Here is a 24,977-nt window from a genome sequence, read left to right as displayed (position 1 = left end):
GACACAAGAGAGAGACTTGAAAATTAATCCCATAAATGAACTCACCATTAGGACATCAGTAAGTTTGCAAATATAGTACCAGAGAACAATATTGTCATAGAATGGTTTGGTTTGGAAGTGACCTGAAAGATCATTTGGTTCCAGCCTCCCTGCATGGGCAGTGACCAGGTTGCTCAAAGGCCCATCCAGCCTGTTTGAAACTCATCAGAACAAATTCTGACTATTTTAGGCAATCATGGGTTATCACGCCTTTCATACACTTAGCAGCTGCAGCTGTGAGAACAATGTTTGCACCCTGCCTTCCTTTTCAGCCTGCCTTCTACAATACTCCATCAGGATTATGATTTCAGAAACTTTCATTTTCCAGTCTGAAAGGCAGCCTTGGCCACCTTATTCCCATTTCTTCTGCTGCTACTGTTTCCTTTCACAAAAGTAAATTCTTCAGTGTTTAACTTTTTGTTTATGTATAGAAATCATACTCTCCTTTGCCTTTCATTTTATATGTTGTAAAATGCTTGGTCTTTTAGTCTTCTGGGAAGTCAAGTTGTCATTTTCCAGGTAACTTCAGTAGCTCTTTTCTGAAACTGGTGCCAGTTTAAATTCTTCTTTCTTGGAGCTAAGTGACTAAATTTTTATACTGGTTTCCTGGTGAACCTTTTGTCTCATGGTAGTGTACATTTTCCTGTCTCTATTGTTAGTACTTTATATGGTATCTTTTAATGTACTACTTACTTTTTTTTTCATTCCACATAGCAATGATAGTTAGTATTTAGTTTGGAATTGATCAGTAAAAATGTCCAAATTTGTAAGATGAAATATCCAGTACTGAGGTCAGTATACTGTTGTGGACACTGGCCTGAAACAGCTGCTTAGAAAAATAGAAAAGCAATGAAAAATGTTGACTTTTAATTTTCAGCAGCACATAGAGACACCGTCCACATCATTGTGCATAATAACTTTTGTGAACCTTTTTCCTTTGGTTCGTTGTTTCTTAAACTCAGTTATAACTTTGGCATTCCTGATATCATTTCATTGATACATTCTGCAGTTTAATAGTGTGGAAAGAAAACAGTTCATAATTGTGCTTTCTGTATAGTTTCATTTCATACCTGCTAATATTTGTAATGAGAAACCTGAACAATCTTACTGTCTATTTTCTCTTTGTAATTTTATTTTGGTTTAAACCTCAACCTCCAATCTATTAGTTTCCAAGCTTCGTCTCTTCCCATACAAAAGCTTTTTGGAAATTGTAATCTCTTTCCCTTGGATATGCTGCATTACATTACCTTAGAGATAGGTGGACCAGAACTATAAGCATTTTTTCAAAATGTGCAGGCAATGTATTCATAAAGCTTATTTCATGATTTAAAAATTTGTTTTTATTTTTATTTTTTTCTAATGAGTCTTCATTTGCCTTTTTGATTGTTACTGATTACTGTGCCATACTGACAATGTTCCCAGCTACTGCCTGCTTAATTTTCAAGATTATTTGGAACCAATTATTATGTATGCACTTGTAATTTTTGTCCACATTTTCTCCTGGTTTGCTTAGGACTTTCCATTCTGCAATTTCAATCTATAGGCTTCCATCCCATGCAAGACACTATTACCCAGTTACATTGGGAAAATTATTTTATAAATTTATCTACATTAATACCATCAATACATGTGGGTTTTTTGTTCCAAAGGGATTAGGATTGTACAGAAGTGTGTGGTCAGTGTTTTGTGCCTATGTCCTTAGTATAGCAGACGAACAACATATTTAATTTACTTGGATGTCCAGTGTGACATGACAGCTTCTGTGTCATCCCAGGGTGCACAGAGATCTTGAATGAAATGTTACATCGTTCTTCATTGTATTATGTGTCTAACTGCCACTAAAAATGCCACTGTAATGGTTAGAAGGCAGTGAAATGTGTTGTTATCATCATAGTAAAGCGATTCTTAAAAGTGGTCATATCCATGGACAAGTAATGATGATTTGTATCCTTTGTCATACTGGTGCCAGTTGCAGTAATTGCAGAGATTAAATGAAAGATGCTAGCACTTTTAAAATTATCCCTCCCCCACCTAATCCTGTTTTGTGAGGTGATGCCAATCCATGATGAGCAAGCACAGTGCAACATGAGGGTGTTATTTAATTCTTGTTTTGTTCCCTACCATATGGAGCCCTCTCTGCCCTACCTGTACTCCAGGACTTACTGCTGCTGCTGCTGTTATGGTCCAGGCACCACAGCAAACTCTTTTCTAATTTTCCTCCCTGATTGTTTTATTTCTTTCAGGGTACAACTGAACACACTCCATATTTCAATCCATCCCATTCCCAGATCTCATAGACCCTCAATTTACAAGTCCTGCAGGTCTGCACTGTCAGTTTTTGGGTGCAGTAGCAGGTGATGCTGGCTGATAAGATTTGTGGTCTAGAGTCTTGCCTGCTCTGCATTGCTGTAGTGGGGCAGTTGCTCAGGTAATGGGACCCATAAACAGGAGATATTAGGCATCTCAGGATGGTAGGTGACCAAAGATTAAGCCAAATGGTCCAGAGCAGACTTTGAGACTAATATTACTGACAGAGTACTATTTGTATCAACTACTTTGTGCTCCAAGACTTTCAGTATTTTTTGATTCTGTGCACTGGATTGTATTGACAGTACTGTGGCAGAAGGGTCTGAATTAGGATCTTCTTTTCAGAAGCCTTAAACCTGCATTTTTTTGTAAAGCAGAAATGATGCTCCAGACTGACCCTCCTTCTGTTTATCATCTGAGAGTAAATTTGGCATGTTTTGAATATTCACAGAAGTTTCAAATGATCTGATCTGTGTATCTGGCTTCTGAACCATTATGCAGTTTACCATAAAAAGGTCATAGAGTCAAACTTAAAAATAATGAGTTTTTAAAAGCTTCAATAAGTGGATATAGGAAATGGAGAAATTAACATTTGATGATTTTATAGTTAGTGTGATTCTCACAGTTTGAGCCAGGATAGAATCAAATTTCTTTCTAGTACTCATTGCATTCTCTGTCCCATAAGATTCATCCCCTTTATTTTCCCCTTATGGCCACAATCTGTGATGTGTTTTCCACAAAAAGTCTAAATTTGCTAGATATAGTAAAGCTGGCCTAAGCCTCACAGTTTTTCTTTGTCCCTTTCCCCCCTTCATATATTCCTGCTGCCAGCTCTCTGTATTTTGTCTTTGTTAAGAGTTCTTGAACACCTAGCAAAAATCTCCCACTTCCTTTGCCTCTTGTACTCCAGGAGCCACCAGCATCTTCTCCCTGGTACCTTCCTGCTCCTCCAGCTTTAAAACTGCTCTACCAGAGGAGAGGAATCTCATTGTTTTATTAGTTATATTCAGGTATTTGGATAAAAGGACAATGTATGTGTAACTGTAGAGAGACACAAAAATGAGGTGTTACAAAATGAAAATTTCAGGTTGTTTTGTGTGATGATTTGTAAAAAAGTTGTGATACTTGATAAGGGCGTTTGCTAAGATACAAAAGAAAATGACACATCTCATGTTATACTGAGGAATTTGGTTAATTGAAGATGTTTTCTAAAGGTGTTTGGTTTCTTTGGGTTCTGATTAATTTATAAGGCTTCATCAACTTGCTTCTGAGCACTCAAGCTAGAAGTTAGAGTATCATATTGACTATCATAGTTTCACATTGCATTTCTTTGGTAGTACCAACTTTAAGAGTTCTTGTCACTCTCAAGCTGGAGTTGGCACTGGGAATCATCAGTTGTGTTGACCATGGATGTGTGTTAGATACAGGGTTTTTAAATTTTGTACTTTATTGTTAGTGGAGATGAGGGGGCAGCCTGCTGCAATCTGGGAGCTCACATGAGTGGGCAGAGGTACATGCAAAGTCCTTAAGATAGCACAGCTGCTGAAAAGAATGTTCTGTGGAACTGCTGCCTGGCTTGTTTATCAGTTGAAATTACTTCTAAGATCCCATCCTTTTTGGTTTAAAGAATTTGATCTGTGCAAGTTACCTTGCATTCAGTCATTTTCCTTTGCTCTGCTGAACATGAGTCACGTCTTGCTAACAGATGAAATGCACACAACATGTTCCACATTCTCATTTATACTTTTCTTTTAAACCTTTCTTGTTACCAGGCAGTAGCTGTTCTCACTTTGGCACATTCACCGACTGCTTTTATACCAATACTTCTCAGGTGACTTTTGTTTTTAATGCTTTTCTTGTCAGGTAGATTAGGAGATTGCTCACCCACAAGGTCAAATGGGCAGGTTAAAAATTTAAAAGTGATTGATGGTTATTTCAGGGGCATGTATTTGTACTTGCCATTTCCTGCTGCCCTAAGGAAAAGGGTTGATCCAGTCATATATTTAAAAAAAAAATACAGACCCATTCATTGTTCTTTTTCTTTTATGATTATTTTATGATCAGATATTTCAGTCCATGCTAGTTCATAATTTTACTTTGTTACGAGAATAGAAAGAGGAATGGATTTTTTAGATCATCAGTGTTTTAATTCCTTTAATCCTTTGTTGTTTTTCCACTCCATCTGCCAAATCATAACAGGATAAAGGCTTTTAGAGATACGCTCTTTTGTACTTTCATCATGATAATAGTAGCAGGGTTGTAAGTGTCTGTATTGCAAAATGCAGAGGATGTATTGCTGTCACCTTTTTCACTGATTTACTTGTTTTCACAAATTTCTGTGCTTTTCTGTTTGTTTCTGGATGCCTCAAATGGAGATACTTTGTGAAGTACTAGATGGACTTCAGTTTCTAATACTGTTCTGTGGTAGGATTTCTTAGCTTATTTTGAATATCCAGATATTTTTAGAGTTGTCTTTTATAACTTCAACAACACAGTATTTCCTGAGGAGAATCTTTAGGATATGATTGTAAATTTTTCTAGGGCTTATAGGCAATCTGTGTTTAAAAAAACATCACAGCCCAGTGTTCATGTAGCAAATTTCAGTGTTCTAGCAAGGCAGCCAACAATGAATGAAACAGCATTTTCTAGGTCATATAATGTAAAGTTACTAATTTTTTTTTAAGCTTGTGTAATGTTTTTTAATATCTGTTTAACAGTGCAATAAGGCCTCTTAGAAGTATGATAATTTCTTTATGGCTAACAGACTGCAAATTTTACATTAATATCAATCATTGCATGAGCAGTCTCTCCTTGCTAAACTACAGGGGATTTCTTGAGCCATGGTATTTAGTACATTGTAGTTGTAGTGACTGTTGTGTCTTCAAGTTATGGATGCTTTATTTCCAGCTTGAGTCCCATGAAAATATTTGCCAAAATATTGCTGATATTTGCTTTCTTTGTGTGTGTGTGTGTATGCCATTTTCTAAACTGATCTGCAGAAGGAACTGGTCTGCCTTCAGAATCTGTATGGCTGGAATAGAGTCAAGAAAAGATGAAAAGGGAGACTTCTCAGCAGCATTACTAGGAAATTAAATACTTTGTGAACTGCAGTCAGTTTTTTTAGCAATGTCTTCCTTAATTTCCTAGATCATTAATTTGATTCTTCAGAGCAAGGAAGAGATTTTTATCCATTGAAAATATTTTCCTAATTGCAGTTGTTATCCAAAGGGGTGGGGGAAATGATTAGCTCAGTGAATTTTTATATTTTGTAATCGTTCCTTAAACACTTTTATTCTCAGGGTCTTTTTTTTCCCTTTCCATTTTTCTTTACGATTCCATCCATGCTTCAGTAGTAAGATTTTGTATGAGTGCAAAAAAGATAAATAAATTTTTTGACTGAATACCCATTTCTTCTTCTCTTTTCTACTACCACACAATTTGTGTTTTTTGTCCACTCTCCCTCTTTCCCTTTGTTATGTTTCTGACCACAGATAGGTTTACAGTATTTATGTCTAGAATGGGGCATCTGGTGATAATTAATCTTATCTAGAATCTGCCTCTCAGTGGAATCTAATTAGATTTGTCTTCAGGCAGTTTGTTCTTCTTCCTTCAATTTGTAATGTTACTGTTTCAAAATTTTTTTCACTGTATGATGTCTAGTTGTATGTCATTATCTCCCAGAATCTTAGACAGCTTCACTATTTAAATATATACTGGACATTTTATATTCTTTTTGGGCTGAATTAGAAAGAAAAATGAAAAATGTGTTTATTATTCAAAATAGGTATGACTGCTACTAATAGTGTTCTTCCTTTTTCTTTTACCAGCTTTCTTTTATAAAATATTAAATCCTCTGAGGATTGCATCTTGTTTTGAGAAATACATCATAGACCATTAAGCAGAATCCATACTGTGTAACTATTTCATTAGTTTCAAAATAGCAGTTGTGCTCACACTAATAATGTAATCGATTCCACCAGCCTTAGGATTCACTGAGCTGTCTGATTTTCACTAATTCACAGATAAAAAAATAGAAAAATTGCAGAACTAGTGTGCTCATACTTTACTAGTGGTGAAACCTTGTAGCTGTACACATATTTCATGCTGTTTTAACAGGAACCTACTCATGCAGGAGGAGCCATGTTAGTGTTTTTGAAATGTTATTCAGTTATAATAATGGATACTGTTGAATTTAGTCAAGGATTAATGTGGAGTTCACTGTTTGGCATAGGTGACCCCATTGAAATAAGCTTTTAATTTAGAGAGGAAAGACTGCTGTGACCTGAAGGTATGAGCAAGGGGTGAAACACGGTGGTGGTGCCTGCCTAGATGAACAGATGATTTTAAAAGTTGCTCAGAAAGACAGAAGCTGTCCTCATTCCAGTGGGTGCTATCTATGAACATTTACAGAGAGAATTTTCCAGTCTCCACGTTTAGTTAGTAATTTTAGCAAAAGCCATCTTAATTTGTTTTTACTGCGCTTTTAAATGTTCTCTTAAAAACCTTACAAGCTAATCTCTAGTTGTCAGATTTCCAGTTTTCCATTTCAGAACCTGCCCAATTTTCTTTTCAGCCAAGAAAAAACCCCAAACTCTTAGTAAATTGAAGATCAGGAGGGAAGGAGATTTCATGTAAAAGTGGATCACTTTTAATACTGAATTAAGAAGCTGGAGCCTCTGTTGCAGTGATCAACCCTGCTAACATAGCTGGGTCCAGGTTGTGTGTTAGTTACATCCTGCAGTTTCTGTGGGCTTGTAAGCAGTCTGGTGACAGTCAGAGCACCCTGTTCCTAAAGAAATCCATGGGAGTAAGCAAACAGGCAGACAGTCTTCTGTTGGAGACCTTATCTGTTATTGTAGTAAGGAGGCTGTATAATATTCCTGATCCTCTCTTTTACTTTGTACGAATGGTTGTTAGCATGAGATTGCAAGACATGGAATTTCTGATTGTTCTTTTGGTTAATGTGCCATTTATAGACTTTCAAGCAAGTGATCAAAGGGATACCAGAATATTTCAGACTTGAGAGTACAGCAGCTTGCCCAAAGGAAGAAACAAATATGTATATAAAATTTATTAAATATTACAAAGCTGCCAATAAGCTATTACAGAAGTACTAATAAATATGTTTTTAAGCTTACTGTGATGAAGAAAGATGCTGAAATTAAGTTTATTCTTAATTAAAGTCTTACTTTCTAAAGTGAAAAAGCATCAGAAGAGAAGGAGGAAATTTCATTGTATGTTACAGTGGAAGGAATCCAAAATTTCAGGCACATATTCACAAGTTTTCATAATGTGGTGAGTTTATGTACATCTGCTTAGCACCAGTCACTGGCTGTGTGTCTACTTTTAGGTTTAAGTTTACACAATGCCATTTGTCATAAACTAGATATGTACATGCTGAGCTGTAGCTTATCTGACATCTGGTGACTTTTTAAGGAGAAAGAATATGATTACGGGGGGAAAAGAGAAAGCCATTTAATTATTGCAGCACCATTTCTCGTAATGGAAACATTCAAGTGATTAAATTCCTCGTAACAAAAGCTCCTGCATTTCATACTGTATGATTAAAAAAGTTGGACTTCACAGTAGAAAGCCTTTTAAAAAGGATCAGTGAAAGTAACTTTTATAAAAGTGTGGCAGAGTACTCCAACAGAAGCTGGGTGACATGTTTTTTAGGATGGTAGTTTCCTACAGAAAGAATAAACATTTGGTCATTGTAAATATTTTCCAGTTAAAACAGTGAAGAGCTACTCTTGATTTTAACTCAGCTCTGTCTGCTATACTAACATGTAGCACATGTACACTTTAGCAGCCTAACTGATGGCTCATGTTTGTGCTGTGTATTTATCATATTTGACTTGGGCCTGGAAAAAGCTAACTTTAATGACTTTAATAACTTTAATACATGATATTACAGGGGAATGGAAGTCACTGACGTGTGTTGAACTTGTGGCCAAGTTGCTGATCTCCTTGGACTTCCTGCTGTACTTACTGATGCTTAAAATTCAGATACTCTCTTGAGGACCAACAATGTACTAAAATTAAAGAAATAAAATAACATTTTCTGTTTTGTTTAGGGTGCAAATTTTGGACATCCAGTGGGATTAAATCAGGCTCCTCCCCCACGTTCTTCTGTGCGAAGATCATTTGGAAGATCGAAGCGATTCAGCATTACTCGTTCTCTGGATGACCTTGAGGTACTTGACTGTCACTTAAAACTTAGAAATGAATACTAGAGAGGAACTTAGAGTAGTTAATGCTAATCATTAATGAAAGAAAATAAATAACATCTGTTGTGTAATAAAGATACTAATCATCAAATGACCTTTATATGAGAAGAATACAGATTTCAAGTGTCACCTGACTTTTTCAGTATTTATTAGTTTACATTGATGTCAGCAGTGGCCATTCTTTCTGTGGATAATTTTGACTTTATTTTACCCTGGTCATGTAACGCAAAAAATAATTTTGCTGATTGAAAGGTTTTTCATATCTTAGAAATAAGTGTATAAAAAAATCAAATGCTCATTTGACAATTAAATTAGTTGGTGGACCTGGCACTTTACATGACTTGCTAGAGAATGTAGCTTACTGAGTGTGGAAAAGTTTATAAAAATACTTCAATAGGTTTTTCCAACCTGTATTTCAGAAATTGAGAAAAGGGAATTCCTCATCAACCTGATGTTAGTCGTTGGTTATGGTGATTTTGGGTCTTTCTGAGTATAGTAAAACTATTTCATGTCTGGTGTAACATCAGCTGATACCTGGGCATCAGTGGCCAAACCTTACTGATTGTGGTGAAAACAAGGAATGAAAAGCCATCTGAATTAAAAAAGATGCTCCTGCTCTGCTGAGAGCCTCCGTCAACCAGCTGCAGGAAAATAGCTTCACCTTCTCTAGAGTGCTTCCTTGGGAAAACCTGTCCAATAATGATGTTAACAGAGAGATTTTTGCCTTTCCCCTTTATCATGCTTATCTGGAAGAAGATTTGTGGTTGGAAAGAAAGAAAGAAAAATTCATGCAGAGCTCTTGGTGTAGGAACCATGTAGTACCTATTATGCTTCTGTTCAGCATGGGAGGGAATGTGGCATGCCAATTCCTCAAAGTGGGAAGGAGGTGTTTAAAAAGAGTTTAAGATGGGTGGAGGAAAGAAGGAGATATTCTGAGTTCTCTGCTGTGGGAAAATACAGGAAGAACAGCATTTCATGGGCTCTGCTCTAAAGCAGAGGGGCGTTCAGTGCACTGGAGTTTTAGGGAGCAGAATATATGGAAGAAGCTTCTGGTATGCTTAGGGAATGCAGGTACAAACTGTACTTATTCCTCAGATGTCTTGAAGGATGTTTTTTATTGTGGTCTATTTCTGTCCTGTCTGAAGCTTTTAAGTGTCTTGCTTGTTTTTTCTAGTCATGGAAAAAACTTTTTAAATTTCTTCGCACTCATAACTGTAATAGAGAAAGTGTGTAATTTCATCAGAGAAATATCCTCTGGATAAAACTGGTTGGGAACCACCTAACTACACCTTTCTTCATTAGAAAATGGTGGTTCTTCTAAATTAGAAAAGCTTGCTAATATGTATTACTGGTTTTACAGAATTTCTGCACTAAGAATGCTTTCAGAATCTCTAAGAGCCTAAGAGCTCATAATGCATGTGCAATAGGAAAAAGACAATTCACACCACATTTTTCTGTGTTGAAATTTCATATAAATTTATGTGCACATCTCGTATTTTGAAAGAATGTTTTAAAAACCAAGGATATAATTTAATTTCTGTTGTTGGAGTTGTTTTACACTGAATAAATATTCATTAAAATAGAGACTTGGTACTTTAAGTTTCAGAAAGATGTCATAGTTACTAGCCTAAAGTCAATTTTTCTCTCATTATGTCTTAGTTGGTATTTGTTAGTGTTTAAATTGAGTAGCACCAACAGGAGGGATTGAGCAGCCTCTCTGGATTACTCAACATTTAATTGTTAAAGCTGTGACTTTGGATGGGGAAACTTATATTTGAGGTCACCATATAAATTCAATCTGTATTAAAATCTGCATTTGGATGAATGCCGTTACTACATGAGGCCATTTGGGTGTGGAATACTTTCTGTTAATTGCTTCTTTTCACTTGGAAATTTTTTTTTTCCTCTCTCTGCATGTCATAAGAAAATGATATCTTAGCCCCCGGGAGAAATACTGACCCAGAGAGGATTTTCAAAAACTTCATAAGTTGGAGTAAAATAGTATTGAGTTGTTTTGATTTGGATTCTGAACTTTCATGTTGCTACTGCAGCACATTTCTCAAGCACTGTTAACACTAAGTGTAATAGAATACAATGTTGTTAGTGCATGTTTAGTTTATTTCAGGCCATCTATTTAGAGATGCTGGAAGAGGAAATAACAATACCAGGAAATTCTTTAGAGACTCCACCTTTGGAATAATGATCATGAACATATTATACAGGCTACTCATTGCTTTTGTGTTCTTTCCAGTTATCTTAGTAGAATGGATCAGGTACTAACCCAAACATGAAGTTGGAAAATTAATGTGTGTCTCTTACCTTGTGGGTTTGATTCCTGCTGGCAGCCAACTTTTAGTCTTCTAAATTGAGCAGCATAAGTAGGTTCCATTCAGTTTCTTTTATGGGCATATGCTGCGAAGTGTTCATTTAATTATGGGTCTGAAAAAGACTATTTTTTGTGAAAGGATGAACTTGCTCCTTTTGGTTTTGGAGCTGAAGCCTGTGAAATACCAAGCGTCAGTTTTTCTGTCTTCTGCCATAGGGTGGCGTAATTTCCTTGCAGTTTGGTTGTTTTTTTTTTTGATCTCTCTGAGAATAAAACGTAGGTTGATATATAAGATGCTAATAAATAAAAGCAATTATTGCGAGAGAATATTTCACTTTTTCTTTTAAATTGTTAGATTGTGTCTGGCACAGACAATATTCTCGTAAAATTGGAATTAGTTGCAGTGGCACAGCTGCCCCTGTTTGAGCACTTTCTTCCTACCTGAAGAAGCTGTGTTATACATAGAAGAAAACAGATAAGTTTATAGGATTAAACTTTCGGTGATGTTTTTATTACTAGAACCTGTATACAAGTTTATCTTAAATCTGCAGGGATCAAAATAAGATGAGAGTGAAAAATTAATGGTTATGCTGTGACTGGTATGGAAAATGTCTTGCAAAACACAAAATACACTGTTTTATTTCTGAACTGTGGCAATTGTGCTTGTTCACACCAGGGCTGAGGCCAGTTCAGAATATCAGCATATCTAATATATGTGTTAATTAGGTTGCATTCACAAGAAATGTATGTAGAATCTGTTCTTAATAAAATCAGATTCCTGTTCTGTATGTAGTAATAAACTTCCATGTGCAAATCATTTGTTATTGTGAAATGGTGTCATGTTTACATTACAACCATTTTAAAATTCTGTAATTTCCACCAATTTTACTTCTTAGCATGTTTTCTGGATCCTATTAGCAGGATGTAGCTTAAGCTAAATGAATTTTGCTATGATTTAGAATTATTTAATATCTGGACTATTGAGAGAGCATGATTCTATCATTCTTCCTAATTCTCCTCCCTGTTGGTAAGTGCCACTACTCTCATCCTCTTGCACGATTCTGTCCTGGCATTGTTTATAGATTTACAAACATATTAAAGGTCACCTTGTGAGACTGCAGAGACTAGAACACTGCCTTTGCAAAAAATTACAATAAACAAAGCGGTCATTTTATTCAACAGTTTTGGAACCATATCTGTCACACTTTCAACTGAAGCTCATTCCATTCATATTTTAGTTTTTCTTGAGGTCTGTAAAAATGGGAGACCTTTGAGTATGCCCTTCAAGTAAAATGATGAGGTTCCTCTTCACAAAGGAGAACATTTGATGCTCTTGTGTTTCCTGAAAATCATTGTGGCACTTGTACTTTTAGTACATCTCTGTGGTTAAAACCATGAAAAGATGGTATAATGAGAGACATAATATCTTGGGCAAACAATTATCAGACTCATTGAATATTGTTAAACAATCTTTACATTAAAAGATCATTTTAAAATTAAAGACTCTTTATTTCTTATAACTAAATATCAGGAGAAAAAAAATGGCTTTTGCTGCTTTTCCTCTTGTCCTCACCCTCTTTTGGAAAACTTAAAGCTACATCGTATGTGAAAAACAACATTTGTTAGATCAAATTTCTAGATTTGAGTAATGTGTGCAGAGTTGAAATATATAGTCCTTTTAAAAATCAGTGTGAGGATTTTTGTTAGAATGTTCTATCTTAATTATAACCATTAATAATGTAGTATTGTTAGCTGTTATTATAGATAATAATGCTTGGGTTTTTTCTGTTCTGTTAATTTCACTGAAGCAACTTCTTTTGCATTCCATCTCCTAATTGAAAGCATACAACACATCTCTTTAGTATGAGGTTTTTATACTAATGAATTACATGTCTCTGCTGGATATTAGCTTTGGCATCTGTGGGTGGCAAAAACCCCTAAATGCTCATTTGACTTAATAATGAGTTTTTAACTGGGAACCCGTCTTTGTTTGACTGATTTAAATAATCATACCAAACTTACACATAGACATAAGAGCTTATATTAGACCAACCTAGTATACTAGGAAAATCAGAAAAGAAGAGCAAACATGCCCTAAATTTTTCCCACTCTTTCAGTTGTCTAATAAAAAGTGTTAAAACTGCCTTCAGAGCTTGCTTTGCTGATGTTCTGAGATTATCACCATGGCCACAACACCACCAATATGAAAAGTATATGAAATGTGATTCAAATCAAGAGACTTATTCATTTTCAGCTTACAATTGTGAATTTAAAATTTGAAAAGAATGCATGTTTTTGCCTTAGGTATCACCATTTTTTTTAAGCTCTGATAACCTGCCAAGGGCTGCCAGTACACACAGGTTCCACTGTGCATGACCTTTAAGTATTGCATCTTTTGCATGTATTTTGTCCTATTTTTTATGTAAGATATCTAAGCCAATCTTTGCTTTCGTGGAGAAAATGCCAGTCATAAAACTGTGTACAAGAATAAAATCTCTATTTGTGTATGTAAAAGTTGTACTAACATGTTAATAACAGAGTTCTTAAAGAGCTGCTCCAGTCTCATAAGTGGGCTTTGGAAATCTTGTGGATGTGTGACTGCAGCCTGGGTTATTTTTCTTGCTTCTCTTTCCTAGAACCTGTCTGGTGTTACTGGCTGGAGTAGCAGGGAACAGATCCTGTTTCTTGGAGTGTTCCACCAGGGCCCAGCTTTCCAATCAGTGCAATCAGTGCTTAGTGATTTTGCAGTCACTTGCTGTGATAGCTCAAACCCTCTTGCTGTAGTGTAGTTATTTATGCCATTAAACATTGATTTCTTTACCTTAAATTACTGTAGCATGTGTGGTCATGGAGGTCACCAGTAAGGCTTGGAAAGCATCCATGGTGGCTGCAGACCTGTGCTGGGAAATGAAACAGTGCCTGGGATTGTGGTGTCCGTGCTGTCACATTGCCAGAGTTGTCATTTATGTGGCTTCCTCACTGGCCAACGAGTGTATTATTTTCTCAAATGGTTTTGGACATGGTTTGGAAATTAGCCCGAATAGCCAGCATCACTGCACCCAGCAGGCAGTTTGGGTGCAACCAGCTTGATCAGTTGCAGGCTGGGAGAGCTTGGGGGTGTGATAGTGACCAGGAATCATCAGCTGTCTTTGGAACTACACAGTACCTTGTGGCACTATTTGACTAGGACATACATAGCCAGTAAGTCTGAAGGTTGCCAACATCTTGTTCTGGATGATGCCTATATTATCCCTTAGACATTTTCTTTTCTGTTGTATTTCTTAGTATGTCTTAAAGACTTCCAAGAGCATATTTTTTTTTATATTTGGTTCTCTAGACTACTTCATAAAGAATTTCAAACTCTTTTAGCATACTCTAGAGGATCTTCTTCAGGCTTTTACTTTGGCATGTGTGATCTTACCAGGTGCTTCTAGTATATCCATTATTACTCCCCAAGGAGTGAAAACATCATGCTAGCAGTATGCATTTATTTATTTTTATCACAGATTGTTCACTAGCATTAATGTTTAGCTTATGCTGGTATTTTATGTTGTACCATGATTTTAAAAAGATTACCAATATATGCTCTGAAGTATTCCTTACATTTATGGATTTGAGCATGGAGACTTCTTATGCTTTTTACACTGTTTTGTAAAGTATCTGACAATGGTGGGTTGGTCAACAGATGAGTATTGCTGTGTGTAACCTCTTAATCTTGAATTGGAGATACTTATTTCTATTTCTATATACAGTCCAGACTATAAACTGTTTGACTTTTTGCAGATACTGTAGAAAATGGGATTTGTTTTCTGTTAGTGCAGTTGGTAAAATTACCATACTAGTATACTTTTACTGTTTACCATTTTCTCCTACTTTTGCATTATTTTCTTTATTTAAAATTCTGGATGAATTTGCAATGGAAATTTGCATGTAAAAAGCAGAGTAGTCAGAGAATGTGCTGAGAAGTGGATGTAGTCTCTACTATCTTTGTGAGGTGCATATGGCAGTGCTCATGATGGCAGTGCTTGTTCCATAATTTGGTGCCTGAGAAGAAACCAACAGTGCTGCCTAGGATGGATTCCATAAGGAGTTCATATGTGCAAAGACAGTTGGCACTATATGGGGAAATTTTCCCTGAGGCAGCAGTCAGTACATTGTCTGATACAGCCACTCCAGTGCTGCCCAAACCTTACTGTCTCTGGGCTTGACTCTCCAACACAGTTTGTGTCACAGAACCAGAGGCACACTTTATCCTTGCAGGGACCAGTAGCCAAAGATGTGTGATTAATGTGTAATTAATTGAATGCAGGTCAATTTATTAATAGGCTGGTAACATCTCTGATGAGGTCATATTTATGGATCATCCAAGGTGAACAATTTAAGTTATCACCTGAAGCTACAGAGGGGTAACATCCCTTAGTTCATCAGTGTAAGGTATCCAACCTTGGTTTTGGCTCTGTTCTTTTGTTTCTGGTTTACTTGAGAAGTGATGAAACAGTCAGTTCACTCAGATCTGGGATGCTTGGTAGGTGGGCAACCTCTTAGGGGTGTCTTTCTCTATTACCCTTTGGTACCTCGTGTTCTTTTAAAAGTGGGCTTGTGTGTTTTTGAACTTAAACCATTCTGGCTCCAGTTCATGAGGCACATGACATTATGGCTGAATAACAGCTTAATGCACTGGGGTTTGCTGTTGAAATTCAGAACTATTCGCTGCTTAAGGCTGGTCCTTGCATCTGTTCCTTATGTTTCACTTGTTGATTCAAGAGTGTCTTACAAGGCTCCTCCCAGGAAGGGAAGAACTGAGGTGAAGTTAAGGTAATAAGGACAAGAGCAGCCTCTGAAGGTGAGAGCTGGCTGCTTTTATAAGACTGAATGACTGGACAACAAAATGGCAGATGAAAATGTATGCAGATAAATGTAAACCAATGCAAATAAGGCAAAATAGCTTTAGTTTCATATAGCAAATTATGTGTACGTCTCTGAGCTGACTTTATTTCTCAGAAGTGAGTTCTTCTGGTTGTAAGGGGCATCTGCATGGAAACATCAGCTCAGTACAGTAGCATTGAAACAAAATTCTGCATTATGAATTATTAGGGAAGGAGTAAAGGAAAATAACATATAATGATTCCTTTGTATGCATCTGCAATTTGTCCATACCTTGTTTCTTTGTTTCAAAAATGTGATGATTTATTAGAAGCAGGAAAGGGCTAGAAAGAGTACAAAATCATGGGTGGCACAGAAATGTAGTTGGGACTGACTGCTCACTGTCTCCTTTGGGACAACAAGTCGGCACCATTAATTAAGGGTAGCTGGAGCCAGGAGCAAAACAAAGAGAAGAACACGATTGTTGATGTAGGAGGTGAGTAGTTCTGTGGGAAGCCTCACCACTGAGTGCTGTGGATGCAAGAAATTTGCATCTCCTGGGGCAAAGTGGACATGTATTTGGAAAAGAGAGCCACTGGGCTGATTGCTGATAAACTGATTGTTGAGGAGACAAGCTACACCAGGATCAGGAAGTTTCCTGAACTAAAAATACCTGGAGTTTGGGAGAATGTAATCAGGGAAATATCATGGTGCCTCGTGCTTCTCTCTGGTAGACATCCATATGTGGCACTACTGGAAACATAATCCTGGGTTTGGTAAACCTACATTCTGAATTTATTATGTTTTTAGACTCCAGGATGAACATTGCTTCTCTGTGACTGTGGGATTATGGATTCTACTCTTTTACTTGGTGTAAATGTGTTTGTAAAGGAAAGGGCTCTCTGGCCACAGTGTCTCCTGGTGCCACGGAACTGCTGTGGGCTCTGGAGCATTTGCTGTTTGTGCTGAGGGAGGGGGCACCTCCAGCTTCCCTCGTGAGAGCTTCTGCTGCAATGCAGCTTGTCTCTGCTCTTCCTGGGGGGCAATGAGGAACTGGTGGCTGGTTTCATGCCTTTCTGTCCCTGCCCTTCCTCAGCTGCTCTTCCTGTTACGTCTTTTTTTGTGTCTGTTGGGGCTAAGGAGGGACTTCTGCTCTGTGAGACCTGGTTAATGTTAGGGAATGAATAAAGACCTTATTGAATTGGTAATTCTAGAGCTTGATCATGTAATAGATGTGGCACAAATTACAGCACTGTAGCTACCCGTGAATTGTTTGTGACCTTGTCTCCATGCTTAAGCTGCTGGGGTTTTGGTTAGGAGTTATAATTTTCACTGCCCTCAAGGATTTATCACTCCAGGAAAATTTGAGACCAGAAGAAAACCCAAAGGGGTCACCTAGAGAGCTTTAACTAGATAAGCTACTGCTTTTTATTCAATATTTAATCACTGAAACATTTCATCTATTCTTCTGATACTTTAAAAATACTGTAAAAGTCCCATCCTCTACTTCCATCTGGTCTGAGGAACTGTAGCAGGATCAAATTTAAGCATTACATGTTGTGCAGAAAGTGTGTGTATTTCTTTCTGAAAATACACAAATACTGTAGGTCTCTGTGGAGAGTAGGTGTGGTATTGAAAATGATGAGAATTGTGTTTCACTTGGGACGTAATCCTTGTGAATGCCAATGCCCTGCTTCCTCAAAAGAGCATGGAGCATTTGGGTAGGTTGAGATGGATTGCATAATAAACATACCTGTGATTGTAATCATCCTGAGACACGTACCTACATGCCAGAAACTGAAATAAATTTGCTGTGAGTCTTACAAATTTTAACTTTTTTTTTTTTTTTTTAAGTGTTTCTAGATTATATATTTTAAGTGTTTTTAATAGGGTCCGATGACTTTAATCTTTCAGATAATAAACTCATCAAAGGAGAATGTATTAAAAAAGACAATATTTTGGAGGGGATAACAGTGTTGACTCAGTGCTTAAACAAGTTCAGACAACTGTTAAGGCAGAGTCCTGTAGGCCCTTACTGAATGCATTTTACATTAGCAGATTCCTCAGCAGCATGCTGTTGTCTTTACAGAAGCTTTATTGTTACACAGGACCTGCCTAAACAGCATTTTAAAAGCTGCCTGTTCCTTTTGATGAGAAGATACAGAACCAGTATTGAGGGCGGAGAAACTGCTGGGGAGGGAGGAGTATGGGAGAGGTGTTGATAGGGCAACAGGCAGAGAAGCCTCATTTTTTTACTGGACTCTGGAAGACGTAAATATGTGTTCAGAAAGAGCAAAATAATCAAGTTGAAGGAACTGTTCCCTAACTATGAACTATTAAACTATTTATACATGGAGAAAACTTTAACTGGTAGTCAAGTGTCTGTAAGTATAAAGTTTTGTTTGTCTCAAGCGAACAGAAAAGAGGAATATGATGGTTTAATGAGTAATCTTCTGAGCTAAGAAACCTTGCAGTGAAATATGAAAAATAATGCTTCTAAGGATTTAATGAGGTTTTAAAGAGACAAAGTTCGTAAGTATTTAAGTTAACTTGCTATATAAGCTGTATTATGAAGTTAAGGATACACCGTTTTTATAGACATTTAAAATCTCTCTTTAGCATTGTATTGTTTTTAAAATGTGGAATGACTACAATGGATATACAAATACCTCTTTAATTAAGGTTCTTATATGTCTTTCTGTTAATTTTCGCCACACTTGCAAATCTTTTTTCCGTAAAGCTAGAATGTTGTGTTCTAAGTTACAATGTTGTTTTAAGGTATGTAGTTAAAGTGGGTTTTTTTGTAATTCCAACTAGATTTTTATCCAATAAAAATATTTTATCCAATATCAGATGGTATGAGTTGTTAAAGTAATTGAAAATAGATAAAAAGTATTTATAGAATAAAAGGCTTCAGGGGCACAAAGATTGTAGACCAGTTCTAGCTTCTTGTTGCTCAGAAAACACGTATTTTGTAAGTAAAGGTACTAACTGTATTATTGAATTTTGGCATTATAGTCGTACTCTGTGTGTCTGTTTATCTCAGAGTGTAATTGTATAATGCTAAAAATACAGCAGGAGAACTATCAGTTTTTAAAATGAAATGGAAAAGCAGCAATTGCAAGGCTTAGGAAGGCATAAATCTGTTGTTTACTTATAACCTACAGTTTTCGTGGTCAGTTTTACATTGATTTTCCCAAGGTCTATTGATTCGTGGAGGCTTCATCTGCAGTAGTAGAAAGTTCAGAGGCATTAATGTGTTTCAGTGATCTGTCACTTAATCATATCCTCCTTAATTTGTAATTTTATTCTAATTTACTGTTGGGCTGAAGTCACCTTCCATCTGGATGTGCGAGTTAGGCTGTTTCTGCATGGTTTTACTAGTGGAGAGAACTCAGCTTTCTAAAATGTTGATCAAAAAAAGGAAAATATAGCAATTATTTAAAAAAATATTTTTGAAAAAACACATTTTTTATTTTCAATTTAGCCTCCACAGAAGTATTTTCAAAGCTTGCAGTATGTCATTAAAACCAAAATATTTGCTTTTAGAATAAATTTCTGAATGGTAAATCTTCCTTAAATTCATCCATTAAGATGTGTACAGGAGTCTCTGCAGCGTCAGCAGACAGCAGAGGGCACTCCGAACAGCAGTTTGCATCCAGTCCCTCGCTTCCCTGAATTTATTGTATGGAAAGTCTTGGTATTTGACAAGGCAGCTTGTATTTCAGTTATTTATACACGAATAAATTCCAGAGAGTTTGGCTTGAAATATTTTTTGTTAATACAGTCTTGGAATCGGAAGGATACTTATCTTTCAAATTGATAGAGGAAAGCCACAGTGCTGTACCTATGACAATCTTTTCATGTATAGGGACTGCTTCATAGAATCCCAGACTGGTTTGGGTTGGAAGGGACCTTAAAGGTCATCTTAAAGAGTTCCAGCCCCTCTGCATGGTCAGGGGACACCTCCAACTAGAACAGGTTGCTCAAAGCCTCATTCAGCCTGACCTTAAATATTTCCAGGCATGAAGCATCAATTTCCTTGAGTACCTGTCAGAGAATGGGATAATTACGAAAAATCTAATTTTATTTTATATCAGTTTTCTTGCTTTATGTGTAGGGTTTGATACTCCTGCTTTTTATTTCAGTAACCAGGGTTGGTGAGCTAAATCATAGTCTTAAATATTTTTCTCTGTCTTTCGTGCAAGGAGTTGTTACTTTCTCCAATACAACTTTAAAAAGACATAATTGATGAGTTTTAAGATTTTTGGTAGTGCATTCTGGAAATGTCAAATTTACTTTAGGAGTTTGTGTGACTAGGAGCTGGTCCAGGGGATTTATTGCCTCCTTCTGGTATCCTGGTGGACTTTGTGTGTGTTTTCTTCTGAAAGAAGTCAGGGATATATTAAATCCTATTAATCTTTTGACAAATTATAACTTATCCAGACTTCCTGTCATTCTGTCTTTCTCTTCAGCTTCTTCTGTTCTGAAAACAGATGTATAAAAGAAAATAAGAGCTGGAAGTGGAGGGAGGGTAGAGGAGAAAAAACAGATCAACCAGATCTGGGGTCTCTACCCCTTCCCACAGTTTAGCTTCTAAACAGATGGGTGTGGGTTTACAAATGTCATCCTTGCTATATCAGAATAAGGTTTTAAAGCTGTTGTTTAGTATTTTAACACTTTGCACTAATAACTTTGCAAATTAACATTCCTTCTTCTGCTTTTGACCTTTGAACTCTGAGCTGCCTGCCTGGTTTACAAACGTGGTACACAAAATCACAACATTTTGTATCTGGCAGCTGCTGAAATAACCTGTGAAAATGTGGAAAGATATGATTTTTTTAAAAGGCCTCCCAAGTCACATGACATTTCATAGTCATTATCATTACCTGGTACTGTCTAATTGCTAAAGCTTATTTGCAGTGCTAGTAGATTCACTGTATGGAAAAAATGTGGATGTGCAATACTTAGTTCAGTGAAAAAAAATCAACAGCTCTAAAGATCTGTTTAAACTAAGGGATTATTAGGTATATAATGTAAAGTATGTGCCTGGACTGTATAAAACATTGCTCACACACAGTGTTCCCAACAGTGTTCACTACTAATGCACTGGTGAAGTGCTAGTCCTGCAGCCATATCCCATTGCATGCGGGGTTATTTTTCTCCTAATCATTCTTGGGTTCTTATGGGTAAAAACCACAATTGTTTTATCTCTGGTAGTACATTTTGTCTTTCTAGGTGATTCCTGAAGAACTTAAGTTTAACATTAAGTAAACACTATTGATAAAATCCCTTCTTTGTGTTACCCCAGAGGGGTGTTCACAGGAAAATTCCCTGTTTCTTTTGATCAGAAAGTTCTGATCTGTTTGTGCTTTTTACTTACCCAGTGTCAGTATTATTATGTGCCTGGTCACCTCCATACCTCTACTGTTATTGCTGTTTGGTTGATTGAGTTATTGTCAGTGCAAATACCTCCTGCATCCCACTGGGTTTAGTGTCAAGCAGTACACAGCTTTTAAATAGCTCGTGCATTTTTCTTTATAGAAATAAAAATTTTCTTCACAGAATTCTAAATTTTTAACACTTATCCACCTAGTAAAACTTCCCTGCTGTGCAACTACCAGAGGGGATGTGCTTCTTAAGTCCTAAAATAATGGAGGGTGTAGTTTGTAAAGCACATTTCCTGTCTACCCACCTATTTGTTTACTTTGCATTTCTTCATGCCATGCTCGTAGAAGATGCCTTTATAAACTGCAGTGATGTACCTATTCAAACAATAATCAATCATAAAATGAGCTTTGTTTATTGCAGCAATTTGCTTATGTGTCAGGAATACCTGTTAAAGCATGGTTCCTCCACTTTTATCTGCACTTATATTGAAATCTCTGCTCTGCTCTCTCTAACTTAAACTGAGAAAATGGAGCTTTTCTGTTAACTAAGTCTCTTCATCCTAAATCTGAAAATGGGAAGATGTGCAGATTTGGACTCTCTTTTGTAACCCAGTCTTGTGAGATACTCTTTTTGCCTCATTGTCTCTCTGTATAAGTTCAGAATAGTATTTGCCTTCTTCATAGGTTTGTTTCTGTATTAGGGGCTGAACCTAGGAACTATATGGGTATTGGGGTTTCACATGCTAAACTGAACAAGAGAGAAGATTCCTCTTTTTTAACTACTAGTAAGTCCACTTGGTTTTAAGGACATTCCACTAACATAAAAATGCCACTAATCATTCCCAGTTTGCAGTTCTGGTGTTTATTTTTAGCAGAAAATTTTATTGCTTGCTTTAAAAAAAACCAGGAATGAATGTTTAGGTCCTACTGCTGTTTATTTGTGAATAGCAGCAAACTTTATGAAATCCTATGCTTTCCACATACAGTCTCTTGAAGACACTGCTGTCACAGGCAAATTAGTAACATTTCCCTCTTAAATTACAAGTACCCTGTTTTGTTCTCTGTCCCTGAGGAGCTGTGCACAGAACTGTCTTTACATCAGTTAACCACAGGCTCAGGTAGTGAGGACAGAAAGGCAGAATATCAGTTGGTTTCTTAAAGGAGGATTTTGTCTTTAGTGACAATGGGCTACTCCTAGGTTTAACTCAATATGCCAGATTTCTTTGTACTGTGACTTTTTACATGGAGTTTATAGTGTTACCCTCTGAAAAGTTAAGCAGGTCCTACTTTATTCTGGCTTGCATTATGTAAACCTCTGAAAATAGTGGTTTACTATGTAAATGTTTCTATAACTAATACTAGACTGATTAATATTTTTCTGAAAAGTCTCTTGGAATTCTGTTTAATTGAGTACAAGACTGTAACAGAATTCAACATCAATTTATATTCCTGATTTGTTATAGGAAACGTTCTAAAATACAATCAGTGTGATTTATATAAAATGATCTAGCTTTTCTGGTGAGAGATAATTGAGATCTAATCTGAATCCCTGACGAACCACAGCTTCCTGCATTGGCCTGTTGCTATGGGAAACATAAAGGGAGTAAAATAGAACTTCATACGAAATGCCTTTAAACTTTACTGGCATGTACAGGCATGGAACAGGGTTGAATTTTTTAGTTTAATCTTTGAGAAGCTGATGTGTTAAGGAAATGCTTTCTCTATATTAAGTGAAGATGAATTTGGGAAGAGTGCTGCTAGGAAAAATAACTGCTGTTTCTTATGAAGAGCGGGTAAGTGATAGGAATTATATTTAGCTAAGGCAAGGCATCGTTGCAGAGAGAAATTAGAAGATGCTATTGTTATTGGCAAGAAATTAGAGTAGAATTTTACTACCTTCAGAATGGTTTTTTTGCTTAGCCTTTAAGCTTTTTTACCTGAGTGTTTGATTTGCAATTCCTTTGTAAATTCAACCATTGTGTTTTCTTATCAGAGAAAAGGCAATCTTGTCGTACCAACTAACATTCAGATTTTGAGATGTATTCATGAACTGTGCTCAATATGTATGCAGTTAAAAAATCAGTATGTTTATACTTTGGAACTAGTTTTTAATTCTGTGATGTAATAATGCTTTCTATACTGTTAGGTAAAACTGTATATATTTTGTGTATGTGTCTTTATCAAAATAATTTTAAGGATGGATTTGACATTCAAGCCACTGTGTTTGTTTGGGATAAAAAGTTGAACATTTATTTCATAAAGAAATTCCAAATGTCACATTGTTTACTATTTATATGTTGCTTTTCATAAATTTAAATATTTGAGAAAAATATTTAACCTTCAGAGAAGAATGTATTCAGTGAAATTACTGTACAGTAGTTGTACTGTATTTTTTTCCTTGGGAATTCTTACATCTATAATACTTTTCTATTAACTATTATAAATGCACTTTTTTGTTGGCAGAGCAAGTTGAAAAATTATGTAATATTTCTCCTCTAAGTGGTATTGTGAGGGGACATCCTTTTCATATAATTCCAAATCATTAAATTAATTCCAATTATATTTTGAACTGATGATAAAAATAATATTACTGAAATATTCAGTTGAGAAATACATCTAAGGTTATTTATTAGAAGGGAAATCCATCAATGATTTATAAGTAATATGGCTTTATTTTTAATTTAAAATATTAGAAAAATATTTACTGTATTTTGAGACATGATCTCCCTAACAGAGATCAGTTGAGTTTGTGGGATTTGTACATCGTGAAACCTGTAATGCATTGAAAAGGAAAAAAAGAGCACATATGTAATGTAAGTCCTGGAGTAATGTGACTGAAGATCTAGGGAGTTGCTTGTAACTCATACCTTGGCAAAAGGAGAAGTTGCTTCAGGTGATTCAATGAGGAGCTTGAACAAAGCTGGATGCAACCAGACAGTCAACTGAGTGATAGCTTTCCCTGAGCTCAGTTACAGAATTTTTGAAAGTTGACTATTTTATTTCAGTCTGTAATTTTTTGGTTCTTCATCTCTTAAAGAACAAAACAAGTTTTCCAACTTTTTTCATATATTGAAATCATATGAGAAAATGAATCTGGGGGGGTGGGGGGTGTAGGGCTTATTCCAAGCTTATTCCAAGAGGGCTTATTCCAAGCTCATAGGCTTAATTAGGATTTTGTAAAAGAGTATGTAGTGTAATACTGTACTAGGCAAGTCGAATAAATTCTAAAGGCAGCAATCAGAGAATTTTTGAACTATGCACAAAGTCAGTGCCTGTATTGGAAGAAAGTGTGATATAGGAAAGACTCAGAGGTAATTTTTAATTCCTTTTTTTCTGAATCTATTTGGAAAGAAAGAAATGTTTCTGTTTAATTTGATTTTGTTATTAAGGTAGGAGAGAGGAATACTTCTTCACTTTGCTTATAGATTTTATCCCTCTGCATCTCAGAAGTGTACATGACTTCTCTGAGCCTGGAAGGCACTGACCCACATTGTGTTAGCAGAGATGATTTCTCATTGCTCCATTTTGTTGCCAGGGTCTGGCATTTCGAGTGTGTGTCACCTCTTCTGGTATCCCTGTCTTCCCTTTTGTTCTTCTCAAGCACTTGAGCATGACACTGACTTGAGTGACAAATTCTGAGGTTGAGAAAAAGGACATTTTTGTATTTTCTTACCTCATTGGTGTGTATACATGGGTTTATTGGCTCAGTGTAATGTCTGGGTTATGGTTAGGGTATTTAAGGGTTTTTTGCGTCGTGTTTTTATGGCAGACTTTAGCAGTACTTAGGTTCCTGGCACCTGATCCATGTAAAATGGAGCTAAG

The 24,977-nt window shown here is 36.3% G+C and overlaps 1 protein-coding gene across 1 annotated transcript in view; it reads left to right on the top strand.

Moving 5' to 3' along the window:
- RGS12 (regulator of G protein signaling 12) overlaps positions 1–24,977 on the top strand; it is an 80,430-nt gene that overhangs the window by 12,212 nt on the left and 43,241 nt on the right. Inside the window, exon 3 of the mRNA XM_030450769.1 lies at positions 8,424–8,543. Within this exon, the coding sequence (XP_030306629.1) occupies positions 8,424–8,543 (120 nt within the window). The remainder of the gene's footprint in view (positions 1–8,423; positions 8,544–24,977) is intronic.

This window comes from Calypte anna, chromosome 4B (assembly GCF_003957555.1).
Source record: "Calypte anna isolate BGI_N300 chromosome 4B, bCalAnn1_v1.p, whole genome shotgun sequence".
Taxonomy (NCBI): Eukaryota; Metazoa; Chordata; class Aves; order Apodiformes; family Trochilidae; genus Calypte; species Calypte anna.
The sequence above is the reverse complement of the archived record's forward strand: the minus strand, read 5'-3'. Positions and strand labels throughout refer to the sequence as shown.